Here is a 16,755-nt window from a genome sequence, read left to right as displayed (position 1 = left end):
TTACAAATCTCTTCAAACACAGCTTTCTTCAGCATATAACATATGTATCTGTGGGAATGTAGCACACCATGTAAAAGCTCGCTTAGCTGGTAATTGAAGTAAGCAGACTGATCCAAGGGCTATTGAAACCAGTTTGAAAACACCCATTGATTTCACTGGACCTCAGGTCATGGCTTGTGGGAGTTTTATTGTTGTCTTTAGTGCGAGTGTGGGTTGGACAGAAAAAGGTAAACATACTGGATAGATGTTAACACAAAGTTAACAGATTTTAAATATCCAGTGTCTCTATTTTCTCCTTACTAAATATGATAAGTACAAAGCAGATTAATAGTGTTTAAAGGCCATAATTTGTTCACCTTCTCCACCATCCAGTACTGTAGTGTTTATAAACTTTTATCTGTTCAGAAAACATTTGGGTTATGTTGCTCTTAGTAACAGGAAATAAGCAGTGGTAAGAATAGGACAAATTTCACTCTACTTATTGGCTTCACTAAGAATTCCTGCTAAGTAAGAACTTTTAGATGTGTCTCAAAATTTAAAAAAAAAAAAATTCCAGGAGAGCAACATTGCACTCCAGAATTTAAAAGAGCGAAAGAGAGAAAGACAGAGAGAGTGAGGGAGGAAAGAAAGAAAGAAAAGAAAGAAAGAAAGAATGAAAGAATGAAAGAAAGAGAAAGAAAAAGAAACAAAGGACACGTTCTCATGCAGAAAAAAAGGTTCTAAACATTCTGAAATTCTAAACAAGTACTTTGATCATATTCTTACATTTCAAGGCACTATTTCAAAAGTTTTCCCTTTAATTTTAAGTTTTCCTCTAAATGTTAGACTTCATATTTAACATGAAAAACCAAAAAAAACCATGACTGACAAATGCTATCAAAAACAGACTCCTATGTGTATTGTTATTTTGAGTTCATAGTATGATACTAGAATAAGCTGGATATTGCAATAAGCACAGATTTCATTCTACTTAGCTAATTGTAATTGAGTCTGTTATGCAGTAAACATAGTAGCTGTTAGGAATACTAAGGTAGTCTGAACATGGTGGGATCCATAGATAAAAGGAGCATTAAAGCGTTTCAAATTCAATCATTAGGTTTCATTGCACCCATCTGCTACCAGAAAATATAATGGGCAGCTTGATTCATTGACCCTTAACTGTCATTTTTGAACCATGTTTTCTTAAATCTATATTTTCAAGTCTGATCCAGAGAGGCAATTTGATAAGAGAATACCCAGTATCTCTTAATGCAATTACTTTTTTTTCTTTTTATTTTTTTTAATATAATCAGGTTTAATGGTCTCTTGTATGTTCTGCTAATCCAGTGAAAGTACTTATTTCATATTGAATGTGGTTAAAAGAAACTAATGTTCAACTTCATTAAGACTTCTATTAAATACAAGGTTTGCTGAATTTCTGCTATTTTTTAATGCATGAACTAATACCTTTTAGTAATTATTTCTGGGGGTTTCTGTTACACTAGAATTATACTTACATTTCATATCCACAAAGACTATGCAGCACAGTACAAGGGCTAAATACAGATTGAAACTGTGGAGTGCTTTGTATTTTGTTTCCAAAATATGATTTATCTTTTTCCTTTTGTGTTCTGAAGCAGATATTATCTTTTGCAGAGGGGTTGGAGAGGGGGTGGGTGAAGTGCCTACTTCTCTTAGCAGTTCTATATGTGTGGCATTCAAGTAGACTGTGTTGTAAAATAGCAGTTTTACTTAGTGAAAGCAGGAAACAATGTGATAAATGAGGATAATTTAATGTTTTCTCAGCAATGGCAAACTATTATACTATTCTGTCATCTGAAGTTTTTGTAATGGAAAAAAGTGGTTACATGTATTTATTTACACAATGGGATAGAATTCCTGAAATATTTATATAATATAGAGACAGATGTATGTAACCTAACCTTATAATCCCATTTCGCAGCTTTCCCAAATACCAGGAAGCTCAATAAATGGGAAGCCGATTATATTGGCACTGTAACTCTATTAATAGGATTCAGATTTGCCTTATTGACAAGCCAGTACTGTTAATATGATCCAGTATATTAAATTGACAGGAAAACTGGAGCGATAGAATGTATCTACATCCTAATTGACAGGGAAGCTCTTTCAAAAGGTTCTTAATGTGGTTTTTATTGACAGAGTAGCTTCGGTAAATACATATCATTGGTGAGCAGTGTAAATATATTGGATGCAACTGTACTAGCAGATTGAGGTGCAGTTATTGTTTTGTCTTCCCATACTTCCATCTTTGCTGTAAGTTGTGTGAAGCTCTCTTGTAAGACCTCTTACAGCACCAGTCTAACTGCAGCGCTCACAGGCATTTGACAAGTTGTGAATTATTTTAAATGTGTTCATCATTTTTAAATGAATAGCGGCAGTGCAGAGCAATGCAATAATGTGTCATGAATTTCATTATGTTTTTTTATTGACGCTGTGATAGCGTTATTGTACTTTCAGCTTGAGCTCTTTATGTGGCGTGATGTTTGGCACTTCTTCCTACATTCTTATCTTGCATCTTCTCCAAAATGTATTTCAACTTCAGAACTCATATTACAATTCCTTTTTCCTAAACACATTTGACAACTTTCCACATTCTCTTCTGAGATCATGCTAATTTCATTAGATTTCATGTTTCTGCAAAACAAAATAAAATAAGGCTCAGAAACCTGAATTCATTGTAAAAAGTCCAGCAATTTGAGTTTGGTCTGGAAAATCTTGATTCCCTTTTCTATAGGAGAAAGTTTTGGGTTCAGCTTCCACAGTTTTTCAGTTTTTCTTTGTCCCATCTTCCTTACTGAGAGAAGTCTGACCTTAAACACACATCCTGCACTGGTAGAGAAGCTGAAGGTTTCTGTTGAGCTGACTTCCCTGCTGACAAAAGGACAAGCTTGTTCCTGAAATACTTAAATGCTTTATTTCATATCAAAAAGTCTGATCTGGGTCTGGTTTCACCTCATCTTTTGAATGCCATTCAGGCCTACTTTTTTTACCAGGATCATTTAAAATTATGTCATTCTGCAGTGACCTTTTTAGCTTCTTCAGTCTTCTGACTTGGTGCAATCACCAGTGAGATGAGAAGAGCCTTGTCTGGGCCTTGTGATTTCTAAACCTTGAGCTGTGTTAAATTCCCACAGTCCAGGCTTCTGCCACCTTTAGTATCTTGTGCATTGCAGAATAAACTCTTATAAAAATTTAATAAATAGTTTGTTTTACTAAACAAATAGTGAAAACAACTGAAATAATCTAAAATGCCTTAGCATGACACCTTAACCAATAAATCAACAATAATTTATTTTGGTAACAAATATGGTACTTGCTAAGAGAAAACAGTGCCTAGATTAGGGAGATATCTACAGGGAGATCTGCATTCCTTTGCTTATGGGAAAGGGTGGTAGTGTCTGTCCTCAGAGCTTCACTTTTCAGAAATCACTGTGCAATTGACTGAAGATCTCAGGACGTTCCTCTCACAGCTTTGTTTTTCTCATTCAAGAGGAAGAGAAAACATGAGACACCAATCAACACTTTAAGAAAGACTACAACAGCCTCGTGAATGATATTGCCTTGTGCATTTGACTGTTTTTACTGCCCTGTGTTTTCAATGTGCTTTTGAAGAATGCTATATATGTCAGAAATTCACAGAAACACACTGTAGGACTTTTAACACCAAAATACACATCTTGCAGCAAGTGTGAAATTTCCCAAATATGTACAAGTCATATAAATTATATATCAAAAGCATTTTCAAAGGAATGAGAGTGGAGAGCACGTAGTAGGATAATATTTTTAAAAATAGCCTATTTAATTTTGTTCTTGAAAATGGTAGAATAACCTATGAGAGGTTTATGGCCAGTTTTTGGTTTTATTCTTTTGTTTTTGCTATTGGGATAGTGAATTTTCTTAATGAAGTAAATCTTGTGGAAGCAAAAACCACTATTTCAGGCTAAGTATACACACTCACTGGCCGTCTTATACTGAGAAGTCTTTGTGAAAAATTGTACTGTGTTGAACCCACACTGTTCCTAACAAAATGAAGACAATTGTCTGCTCTTTCAAAACTCAATTTGGCAGTATTTGGCAGAATACAATTCTTTTGCCTCCAGAAGAGATTGCCATTATATAAATCTTTGTTTCATGGGGGAAGGGTGAATACTTGAATTCAGCTTTTCAAGAAAAGGCACAAAAGATGCTTGAATTAGATATTAAGTGGCAATCTGATAAAGGTGATAGATGTTTCATTTCATTTTTGCATTTAATGTTTAATTAAAAAGAAGTTAGAGTCAGCAAAGACATTTTGCTTTATTATAGTTCCAGGTATGAACACCTACATAAAATGGAGCTGCATTAAATAATTTCAGAAAATATGATACTTCTTCTTGTAATTCTGAGAAAAAATATGAAAATTCTACTCGTCTAATATTCATAAATGTGATTAATGTCTAAGTCTTTTTTTTTTAATATTTTAGAGTACATCTTTCCCTTATATGACAATTATTTCTAGGCGTAATTAGTCAAGAATACTTAAATATTGAATTTCTCTCTCTGTGTCTGTCCTGTCTCTGTCTCTTTCTTTCTCACTTCTTCTTTTTCTTTGTAGGTGTTGATTTTTATTTATTAGAAAAAAGTGTTGATTTGCAAACTCTATTTTTTTAAATTTTCCTCTAATTTTATTCAAACAGTATGGAATACACCAAATATTGCTAGAAATCTTAAAAATTGTAACAGAAAAAAATTTTTTTTTAAAAAGTAAAGAGTAAGAGAAAAATAGTGAGGAACCTCTAATTTTTAAGAAAGTCTGCTTTTTGCAGCAATTCTTGAAAGCAGAAGATTTGTGAAGTTGTCTACTGTTCTCTTACTGAGAAATAGCAGAATTTTTGAAACCTGATTGATTAATACAGTGCTGTAATTCTAATCCTGAATTTAAAAAAATAGTGTGTGCAGAGCCACAGTAGAACTCCTTTGTATCTATAAAAATAGCATAATATTTCAACAGAAGTAAACACATATACCTCGTGAATATGAATTTATGAAAAGATAAAAAAGGAATAAGAGATGAATATAGCCCATTGCTAAAAATATTCTCTATAATTCATTGTGTAATTCTTGGCCCAGGCTGGTTCAAGCTGTTTCCAGTGATGAGGTTTTTACTGCTTTTTTTCTTATGAGTTTATTTAAGGTTAATGGATCCTATGAAGAATTTGTTTCTCATACTCTGTTCTTGGCTATAATTTTTCATTTTCCTTTCTCTAAATTAAACTTTTGGAAACCATAGCAATTCCAGAATTAATTACTAGAAACTTAACAGTTGACTTTCAAACTTTTGAATGGTTTTATTTCTGAGTCTATAAAATTTAGTATTCCAAATACACCATGTGAGACCTATAGTTGGCAACAATTTTAATTTATCTAGGTCCTGGTGTGGTCATAATATACAAGTCCTGACAGGTGCATCAACTGAATATTTTTGTAGACAGTTGATGCGCTTGGAAAGATATTCTATGCGTTGTTCATGGAAACACTGGCCAGTTAATGATTTTCAAAGTCCCATTATTGGACTTTAACAATTATACTGTCGCATTTGAAGTTCCATACCAGTAAATTCAACAGCTCAGACTGCCTATGGAATTTGTGGGTGCCCCATCCCTGGAGGTGTTCAGCACCAAGCTGGATGGGTCTTTGAGCAAGCTGAACTGGTGGAAGGTATCCCTACCCATGATGGGGAAGGAATGTGTAGAACTAGATTAAATTTAAGGTCTCTTCCAATCTAAACTGTTCTTTGCTTCTATGAAAAGTATATTTTGCACAGGTTTAATTTGCCTCTTCTTTTGCCTTCAATTCACTGAAGTAAAAGGTAACAAAATCAAACTGTATGATATTTTCTGAAAGGAAGTAATCCTTTTTATTTTAAATTTTTGCAGCTTTGAAAGGTTCCTATGCATTCTGACCTCTTTTTAAATGGCTTTTTTTAATGAGCTTCAACTTCTGAGAAAGCTGTATCAAATGCTTGAACAGAAATCATCAGACATTTTTCTGCAACATTACACTAATGACAGTGTTCCTAAAATTTCGTATTTGATCCAGAGTCACATATTAGAACAGATAGGTAGACGAAAGTATTTGTAAAGGTTTGTTATAGCAACTGTCAAAAAAGAATATCTGTTGAATGGTTTAACAGCATACTGTCATTGGAAATTAGCTGGTTCCACTAATCTGTGAAAATGAGCCATAAAACCATGGCCACTTCTCTAAGGTGGCTTTGGACAGTTAGGTTGATATCACAGACTTTGGTTTTCTGGTGGCAGTGAACATTCCCACTTTTGTTTTAATTTTAGATAACATTTGTCTTACTGGAGAACTGTGCTGTGGTAGCTGTTGGTGACCTAATTGATACTCCAGCCCTCAATCTTGAATCACAGAGATAAAAAAAAATTCACGTTTCTTTACCATTTGACTCTGGTGACTTTTAGGGACAAATTGATCCTGGAGATTGTTTTGTTTGGAGGATGAAAACAAGGGTGGAGTTTGTTGTATTTTGTTCTTCAGGAGGTTAATGATGCTGGCATTTGAAAAGCTTTTCGTTATTTATCAGGAGAGTGCAGTTCCAGGCAATTCTCTTCTGACCTGATGAATCTTACTTAGCTTTAGCTATTGCACTGGACATCTTGCTGGTTGTCAAGATTCCCGTATATCAGTAATGCTCCCCAGGAGTATTATGTACCTAACACTAGATGACCAAATGGGATATTTTGTATTTCTCAAAGACACATTGAGGGATCTTGGCTGGAGTAGCTAGATTAGCTAGAGTAGCTGACCAGATTTTAGGTGGTTTTCTGTAGGTGAACTGCAACCTACCTTATAACTGGAAGTCCAGAGTTTTGGTGATTTTGTTGTCCTAGAAGGGCTGTATATCCAGAGAAGGATAAGAGGGTTTTTAGATGTTTTTAAGTAGCATTTGTTTCTTTAAGTAACAGCTATGCGGTTTAAAGAAGTATGATTAATGCATGAGATGGAATGTGTAATATCACTTCCATAAATGTTAAAGTGTAAAAATTTTAAGTATATGACCTCGCACTTCAACCAGGATTAAAAAAGAAAAAGATTTTAAGGAAGTTAGACATGTTAGACACTCGTGTCTCTCTCATCCATTGTGAAGCAGATGTTTACATTTCTAAGATTCCTCCAAGCTGCCAAACCTTAAAATTACTTTTTTTGAAATTTATCACAATTTTAATAGATATTTTAATGGATGAAACAGTTCTCCCTTTGCTGCCTGTATCTCAGAGGGCTGTTACAGCTCAACACAAGAATCATACCTTCATAATTCATAGAAGAAGGACTAATGCTTTTAGTGCAGAAAGAACAATATTCAACTCTGAGCTCAGTGTCTGTATATGATCACCAAGTACTTACATTTTTTCTTTTGTAATAATGAACTTGCTGTAACATGACACCCAATTCATTGTATTGAGGCAAAATACAGTATGAAAGTAATTGGTCAAATTATTATCTAGTTAAAGGTCTTTCATGATTACTATAAATGTAGAATTTCTCAGCAGCTAAGATGTAGTCATATCTTCTATTTTTATATCTGTGTATTGGCTCATCCAGGATATGTGAAACGCTTTCTTGCTATGAAAAAGCAGAGACAAAAAGTATGACCAGTTCTTACAGTGGTCCAGTTTACAGTTAAGTTCTTAGAACCATTAAAAAGGAAGAGTTATAATTATTTTTTGGGCAAAAGTCTGACTTTTAATGGCAGAGAATTAATGAAAAAGCAATTTATAGCAGGCATTTTGACTGCCAATATCATGAAAAATGGAAATGTTGGTTCTGGTAGCAGCTGTGTTTAGGAGGAGACAGATGTCTTACATAAGTAAAAGCATAAGGTCAATTTTCCTGGATATCTCTATTTGAGATACTAGACATAGAAAAGAGACATGAGTCCTGCAGTTGTAAAGGTTTATTCAGGTTGATAAATATTGGGTTCTGTAAGTGCCATAATTGTATATTAGTGTATATACATCTCTCTTTTTGCTGCACAAAAGACAGATACTAGCTTAAAACTTGTGAGAAGAAAAGAAACAGCAGAAGTATGGCTCATTCCAAAATATGATGTACTGCATTTGAGAGATGCTGAAATATGCCTCCTTTTTTTTCGTTGTTTCCAATATTTGTTTTTCTAACTTGATACATGCTAAATGTGAAGATGAACTTTTATTCTAATTGTATATACTAAAGCTAGGATGGATGTGAGCATAGCATATATTATAATCTTATTTTTTGAACTAAGGGATTTAGAAACTAGAAGAGAGTGTAGTATACATTGACATACATGCTGAATGGAAGATGGTTCTATATTTTCCATCCTTTCTTTAAAGCACTAAAGACATCCACGGTATACAAGCACATCTATTTCACAAGTCCCTTGGGAGTAACAGGTGTCTGCCCAATTTCTGTTGCAACCAGCAGTGACTTAAATTTTGGATAAAACTTTTTGCCTCTTTTCCAAGCTCAAATACTCCAACCATACAAGAGCTAGCAAATATTTCTAATTACCTCCTACTGATATAACCAAAAGAAAGATTAAAAATGGTGTGGGGAGTGGCAGGGAAATCCAAATATCTAAGATCCCAGTCACTGTGTAAGCACTTGCTGCGTGACATTAAACCTCGGGCCCTCATCTCCATTAATTGAGCACTGCCCGTGTCACAGATACTGATCGGCTGGATGCTGCTGCGACAGCCGGAGCTGCTGCGGAGCAGAGGGGTGTGATGTGAAGTGATGCAGAAAACAGTAGAAGCTCTGTCGCTAGGTCAGCTGCAAGAAGTGACGTGCATGAATGTACAGTATGTAGAGTTTTCTGAATGATGCAGTCTCTCTTTCTCCCAAAGAACTTCAGCTAATGATACAAGGGGAATTCAGTTCCCTTTGGCAGGACTCCATGTTGGTCTGGATCCTTTTAATACTTCTGCTTCTACAGTTACTTGGCTCATGCTGCTAAAAATATACATGACACACTTAATGAAAGTATCTTCTTTTAAAAACTACTTGTCAACAATATTGATCATTCAATATTCTCATTTGCATGTTTGGTTCTCATTATTCTGACATAGATATTAATACTGATGAAAATTAAAGAGAGAAAATCCAAATATTTTCATACTTGCATTTTTCCAGTAGCATCTGAAAAACCCCACAGCTAATCAGCCATAAATTTTCTTGATTTTTTGTTTATTTTTTCAATTCAAGTGTAATATAGCAGCATACAAAAGTATATTACAGCAGTAAGAGCTTCAGAATCCCAGTAGATGATGTAATTATAATTAAAAATTAGTATTATTGAATAATTCACTTTTTTTAATATGCAAGAGTAATTTTTTCTCTCATTTTCAATAACTATCAGTCTTAATATCTATCTAATGAAAAAACATAAACAGTGTCATCTGTCAGGTTACTAACAGAGAATGTCACTTATTGGAGCTTCATTGTTTACTTTAGCAGGTAATTTGTGGACCGGAATCATTTAATTGTTCTGAGCACATAATTACATGCCAGCATTTTCCAATTTAATTAAAATGTACAAATCTGAAGATTAAGGGAATTTTTGAATTATTAATCATTTCTCCTCTAGGAAATCTTGTTGCTCTGCAGGAGATTTGTCCAGTGTACAACTATACGTATTTTTTTCCTTCTCTTTCACAGACAGACAATTTTCCCGCAGAGCCCAATTACATGGGCAGCAGGCAGCAGTTTGTTCAAAGGTAAGGCCTATTAAATAACTTTCTTGGCTTCCCCATTTGCATTCTTGTCAAAATTGCTTTGCCAGAGAGTACAATTCAACTTAGAACAAGTAAATACAACACTCTCTCTCTCTCTCTTTTTTCTTTTTTTTTTTTTTTCTTTTTTTTTTTTCAATATGTATTTCAGTAGCTCCACGTTCAAGGATCCAGAAAGAGCCAGCTTGAGGGACAGCGGGCATGGGGACAGTGATCAGGCTGACAGTGACCAAGACACTAACAAAGGCTCCTGCTGTGACATGTCTGTTAGGGAGGCACTCAAGATGAAAACTACTTCAACTAAAAGCCAGCCACTTGAACAAGGTGAGTGAAGCCTACAATGCCTACAAAAGCATAAACTAAAATGTCATTATCAACCTATTAGTATTGCAGTTGTGGTTTATCATGAAGGAATAGTCCACTGATAATATTATCAGAGAACACAGTAAATCTTGTGACTAGCCCAGAGCAAAGAACACAGTATCTTTCAGAAGGAACATGAAATAAAACCACAAGTGTCCAAAGCAGATTAAAAAAAAAAAAAAAGTTAGTATTTTTGAAAATGATTAGAATATACTCTATCTCCACTGGCATTGCCTGTGATATATAATATACAATCCTTCTGTCAAATCCGAATTTGGAAATTCAAACTAGACATGACTGCAACAGATAAAAGAACAGCAGTCATTTATATTCCTCATATAATTTGGAGAAGAGGAAAAGAAAATGCTTTGCATAAAAGACAAGAGTAAAAATGAATCAGAAGATGTTTTCATTTCACGGATGCATTTTCCTGTTTGTAATGTTGATTTCACAATTAAGAGTACTGTGAGAAGTGTTAAATGCTAATATAATCTTATTTTCAGTGTACTTTCATTCACATCCTGTGAAGGAGAAAATATTAAGACTATCTATGAAACAGCAAAATTACTTAGATCAGGACAATGACAGTGTTCTTTACCAACATTCATTCTGACAAAAAAACATATATTTTTCCTCAAGCTGTGTCCAAATATTTTTTTTTTTCCCAAATGTGTTTTATCTAATTAGGTGGTCTTTTATTTCAAAAGAGACACTTCTTTTTTTTTAGAGAATCAAACAGACAAAGCAGTTCAGCATTCTCTGCCTTTATGTTTTGCTTCTACACTGTAAGCAATAAAGAAGTGCATCACTGAATGATTTTTAAATGCTTTGTATGTTTTCCAGTATTTTACTTTTTTGTGGGGAAGGTGTTTCAGTGTTAAAGATAATTAGGAAATTATTAAATCAGTCAGCCTTAATAAGAAGTTAAATTTCTAATTAAGCAGAAATATATGATAAGCTTTTTATTAATTGTTGATTAATTGGACCTCAGTTTTTCATGTCTTAGCTTAGTCTGATCTGTAGTACAGTTGTCAGGAAATACATGTTCAACTTCATTTTTATGATTATGTTGAGATTGAAGTATAATTTTTGCAGTTCAAAATATTTAGAATGCTGCAGTATAATTTATTCTGTATACATTTGGAGGTTGACCTTATATGTGACCTTATTTTCCAAGTAATAAATGCCGGAAAGATTATTTTTTCCTGACCTTTTGCCACAGCAACTCTCTGCTTATAATTGGACATTGATCTGTATAAAGATGCAGTGCAGGATTTTTTTCAAAGAAGCTATCTGAGTGTGTGTCTTATTCCCTCAGTTTTGTGTGACACAAAGACAAAAATTCTGGATTTCCATCTATCAAGTATAGCCATTAAAAAGCTTTAAAATTTTTAAAGTTTCTCTAGGAAACTATCTAGTACTCAGATTAAAAATGTGTAGTCTTTTGGAAAAGGACTATATGGCCATTGTTTATAATACTGGTGTTTGTCCAGCAGCATCAAACTCAATTCTGGTCAAAATATATGCAATCTAGTAAACCAATTAAGCCAACCCCCATTCCCATTGCTTAATTTCATTATAATGCAAAGAGTTATAGGCAGGTTTACGTTTGTCATTATACCTAGTTGAGCTGCCCTATTCATCAAGAACATTTATTCCAATCACTCAGATGAATTCCTCATGTTCTTATGAAACATATATTGAATTGTGGACATTAAGTATTGTCAGCCACTGATCTACAGCATTGCCTGTTTATGCGAATTTTTTTACTGCAGAAAATAAAATTATGGGAATAGAGAGACACACTATTTTTTCCTTTTTTTTAAAGTTTTTCTTCCCCTCAAATACAATTATAAATAGTAATGATATAAATTTGTTTGCTTGAATGAACTCTTCCATATCTAGTGTGCTATAATAAAATCATTGTTATATTATGAAAACTGAACCAGCACCAAGCACCTTATGGGATTTCAGGTCATTGCAGTAACAAATGTGGTTCTGTGTGGTGTTCCCAATGAAATCAATGACTACTTGTCATTGAGCTTAGTATGATTAGGGTTCTTAGCCCAACGTAATATTTCTCTTTTGAAAGAAGATAAATAAAATTGTTTTCTCTAGTCATAAGCCAGGTTGAAGGAGGGTAAGAAATATGATATATGTGATTAGGATAGAAAAAGAATTGAATTTTTCTTTAGAGAAAAATTGTTTTCTGGGAAAAGGAGATGGAAAGCTTGCTAGAAACAATTTTCTCCAGCAATGCCTGAAGCAATATCAGAAGTTGCAGTTCTGTGATCATTCTGGGTTCTATGTAGGGATGGGAATTCACTGTTTTGTAGCCAGGTTCTAGGATTGATTATTGTCTTTTAATGATATTTAAAATACTTTAGCTTTTGCTATTAGAACAACACTAATAATTAAATTTTATTAAATTATTGAAAAATTATCTGGATTAACTGTGAAGTCAGGATCTTGACATGAGAATCCTAATTTAAAAATGAGTTAAGTTTAAGTTTGACATATTCTTCACGTAATTGTCATGCATCCAGTTCTGCCAATGACAGTAACAAGAGCTCTAGTTGTACCAGTGTTTTGACTACAGTTTTGAGCAACTCTAGTCCAGATGGTTGAAAATTAAAAGGCTATACTGAGACAAAAAAGGGTGTTGGTAGCACTGCAGCAATTGCGCTTCTCTCAGTAACAACAAAGTAGGAAATTTTACAAAAAAATTTTCATATAAAAATCTTGTGACTTCAGCATGAGATGGGAAGCAATCAAGCTTACTTTATGATTTTCATTTAATCAATTTTATTATTTTCATGTAATGATTTTTTGATTTTTATTTATGATTTTCATTTGACTAAAGAAAACAGTGAATGATAGAGCCTGTCAGTTTACTATTGAAATAGTTGATTTCAAGGAAAACATATCCAGATAACAAGTTTTGTCTGGTAGTGATTTTAAACATTTTCACAAATGAGAAAGACAATGCAAATTAGATATAATTAATTTCATAATTAATGAAATGCTTATGGAATGGCATTAATGAAATAAAAGCCGAACCCCTCCCCCCCCCAAACTGTAAAAATTATCATGACAGTAAGTTTTGTGTTACAATATGCACGTCTCACTTTAGTTATCTCAGCCTTACACTCTCTTTTGATATCCCAGCCGCTTTCTGCATAAGAATATCTGTCTGTCTCTCTAGCTTATCTTAATCAGCTGTCTTACTAAACAGCTTGTTCCATATGCCTGCTACTCCTTTAATAGAATGGTTTTGGATAAATTTGTTTTGTTTACCTGTCTTTTTTTTCCACTTCCATTGCTGATACTTTAAACCTTATCACTAGTTTGGACAGTTTGAGATCACTCTACTTAGAAGTCTTACAGGAATTATTAGTTTTGGACACTGCCAATCTGCCAATTTCTGTTTATTTCACTTTAAGTTGTAGCATGTAGTGTTTACTCTTTGCATTTAAATAACAGGTTAATTATTTTGTTTGGTATGGCTTAAGAATAAGAGCAATAATCTATATTTCTTTTAAAAGTATCCAAGGCTGAAAATTGTATTATAACCCATAAAACATAAACAATAATATTGACAAGGGAGCAGTAAAACAGCAAGATATTAATTTTATACTTCTCTTAGTGAGTTTACTTTATAATCAGTAAAAAATACCAAATAACGGACATTTCTGTAGTTACTCATAAATTATTGTCTTTGTTAGATTTTCCCAGGAATTTTTAGTTTCTTTTTATTTTGTTTTCTTTTTTTCTGTCTGTGTTTTCTTTTAATTTATTGTAAATCTATACTTTCATGTCTTTCTTGAAAAAACTCCAAGGGATTAAATATCTGCAAATTCAATAGCTTTGCCAGTTTTTTGCTTAATCACTGTGTGTTACATCTTTCTTTCAACACAGTTTCTTGCCATTCACACCTACATCCCATAGAAAAACCATTTCTGCATATTCGGTTTCCTCATTAACAATACTGTAGATTCTGACAATAAAGAAAAAAGCAGAGGCAACTGCTTGGAGGAAGGGTGAAATGAAGCTCTTCAGCATAGTTGACAGAGTCTCTTCTAGGACCAAGGCTGCCCATCAGGCTTCTCTATAAAACAGCACCATTTTAGTCTAGGGTCTTGTTACTAGTATAAAAGAAATTTAATGTGTCTACATGAAAAAGTGATACTAAGTGTAATTTGAAAGTATAATAGCTCTTTCTTCATAAAAACAAAAATATATTTGCATCACAACTGATGCAGTTCTGCACGTAAGTCTTAGGAATTAAAATTATATCAGTTCTAGAGACTCTCTATGAACACTGTTTATTATCCTTTGTATTTGCCCACTGGACATGCTCACATAACAAGTCTGTAGTAACTTGTTCATTTTTAGTCTCCATTTTTAAACCAAACTGATCCTAGAAATCAAGTATCCTGCATTATCCATCTGCAGCAGAGCAGAAATTACAAAAATTTTTTACCACAATTTTGCTAGACTATCTATTAATTTTCTTGGCATAATCTTGCTAGAGTCTGTTGGATAATTAAAATCCATTCTGTTTAACTGAGTTAGAATCAGTCTAGACTGATAAGTGCAGAAAGTTCATCAAGCACAATTCTGCTGTCTGACATCATCACCAATGCTTTCCATGCCATTGGGGATGATGAGTTCTTTTATGAATACACCAGCTTAATGAGATAATAGGAAAAGAAGATTGTGGAGAAATATTTATTTTCAAAGTTTGCAGAACTGGTGATGGACTTTTCTGAGAAACTGATGGAGGCCAGGATTCTCCAGGAACTGACACAACATGTGAAGTCTTTTGTTCAACAGTGCTTCCTCCCATAATTTTTCTCATCTGGACAGAACATCTATCACATTCTCTCTGTGCTCAGAATAGCTGTCAGACTGCCTCTCTTGCTCTGACAAGTCTTTATGTCCAGCACTATCATCCTTTCTAACTTGCTTACTTCTAACATAGTCAGGTAAGATGCTAACTTGCTGTTTACTCACACACAGTATCCATTTTCCAATTTCATCTGATTAATTGTTTTCCAGGAAAGCTATAAAAGCAACTTAATTGTATTGAGGGTCTTTTTTATTTTCTTGGTATGTCTCAGTAGTAGAATCTGTTTCTACAACTTTAAATTCTGGAAATTTTTAGGTGAAGCCCACACAAAATGAGATATTGGGTCTTTCATTTTCTGCTTCTGTTTATTAGTTTCTATATATTTTTCTCATTTTTTATTTTGGTTCTGTGTTTTATGCAAGCACATGTATGATCCTAGACGAGGACTAGCATAGGTCAAAGAAAACTTATCTACTCTAACTGTTTCTGATTGACCAAATTACTTATCAACAAGCTGGAGATATTTGATTTTGGCCTTATTCTAATAATGAGACTTTAAGATTAAATATGTAGGTAGAAGTGCAGAGGTTTATGAAGAATAATACCATTCTTTGATATCTACTCTGGGGTATATAGCAAGTTCAATATCACATTGGAGACACTGACATTACTTCTATTCATTTTTTCTACTATGAGTACTTGGTTCAGTGAAACAGTACTTCTAAATGTATGAGAAATATTTTTAGAGAATCAGCATTCTCTGCCTTTATGTTTTGCTTCTACAGAAGTTATTTTTTTTATGAGACCAATAATTACCATCATTATTATTGGTCTAATACTACTTATAAATCCTTGTGAATGGTGATATTGAATCTTTGGGATTAAAATTTTAAATTTATATATTTCACTTTTAGTCAGAAGAAACTAATAAAAGTTTCAAATGTTCTGTCTTGATCTCAAGCATTTTAAGATGATCTAGGCAATACTTTTGCAAGATTTTGTTACCTGGGCTGAGCTAGACTGTGCAAATGTTCAATAGTTCCCTTTTTTTGAGAGATCAGAATTATATTCAACCTTCTAACGAAAGTTAATGAAGTACAGAGAAAAATACAGGTCAGTTGCCTTTGCTGAACAGATGATTGTCAGCTTTTCTCATGCTAATACCTAGTAATCTATGACATATCTTTTGCTGTATAATGTCTACAGCAAATTATGTGATGGATTCAGACAAAACAAAGAGAAAACTCATATCTGCCAACTTTTCTTCACTCAGAGTATTATGTTGAATATCTCTCATGGTTTAGGTTCTATTTTTAGACAATCTCTTAGTCTACCTGTCAATTTAAGTTCATCTTTTAGATTTCAGCTATTTTTATACCAAGTTGAGATGTGTGATTGAAGCTGTGTGACTGCTTCAAAGCAGAATCCGGTTTGTTTGGTGCTTCCTCATTACAGGTGGGAGGGCTCCCAGGCACAGCTTCACCATAGTGTGCTCTTCTCAGAGGTACACAAGCAGCTTTGGTTTTCAAGCAGTGCTATCCAGGTAAGGAAGGAGAAGTGTGAGGAAGAAAAGGTTTGTCCTAAAACAACAGCAAAGTCAGAAAAGGAAGTGAAGTGGTATCCTAACAGAGAAGGGATAGATTATCTTAATGTCTCATGACTTCTCTGGTTTTATTTTGTTGATACGAACTAGGAGTGGTGCAAAAGTTCTAGCAGCTGAAGTGACAGTGAATACAGTTTGCATAA

At 33.7% G+C, this 16,755-nt stretch overlaps 1 protein-coding gene across 4 annotated transcripts in view; it reads left to right on the top strand.

Moving 5' to 3' along the window:
* Window positions 1–16,755, top strand: part of PCDH17 (protocadherin 17) — a 90,366-nt gene that overhangs the window by 19,527 nt on the left and 54,084 nt on the right. For 3 of the 4 annotated variants that reach the window (XM_021530799.2, XM_077781372.1, XM_077781373.1), the window contains exons 3-4: window positions 9,721–9,779; window positions 9,946–10,118. In XM_021530799.2, coding sequence (XP_021386474.2) covers window positions 9,721–9,779; window positions 9,946–10,118 — 232 coding nt within the window. The remainder of the gene's footprint in view (window positions 1–9,720; window positions 9,780–9,945; window positions 10,119–16,755) is intronic. The other variant, XM_021530800.2, reaches the window with a different exon arrangement.

This window comes from Lonchura striata, chromosome 2 (assembly GCF_046129695.1).
Source record: "Lonchura striata isolate bLonStr1 chromosome 2, bLonStr1.mat, whole genome shotgun sequence".
In the NCBI taxonomy this organism is placed as follows: Eukaryota; Metazoa; Chordata; class Aves; order Passeriformes; family Estrildidae; genus Lonchura; species Lonchura striata.
Note: the sequence above shows the minus strand (reverse complement) of the source record. Positions and strands in the feature narration are given on the sequence as shown.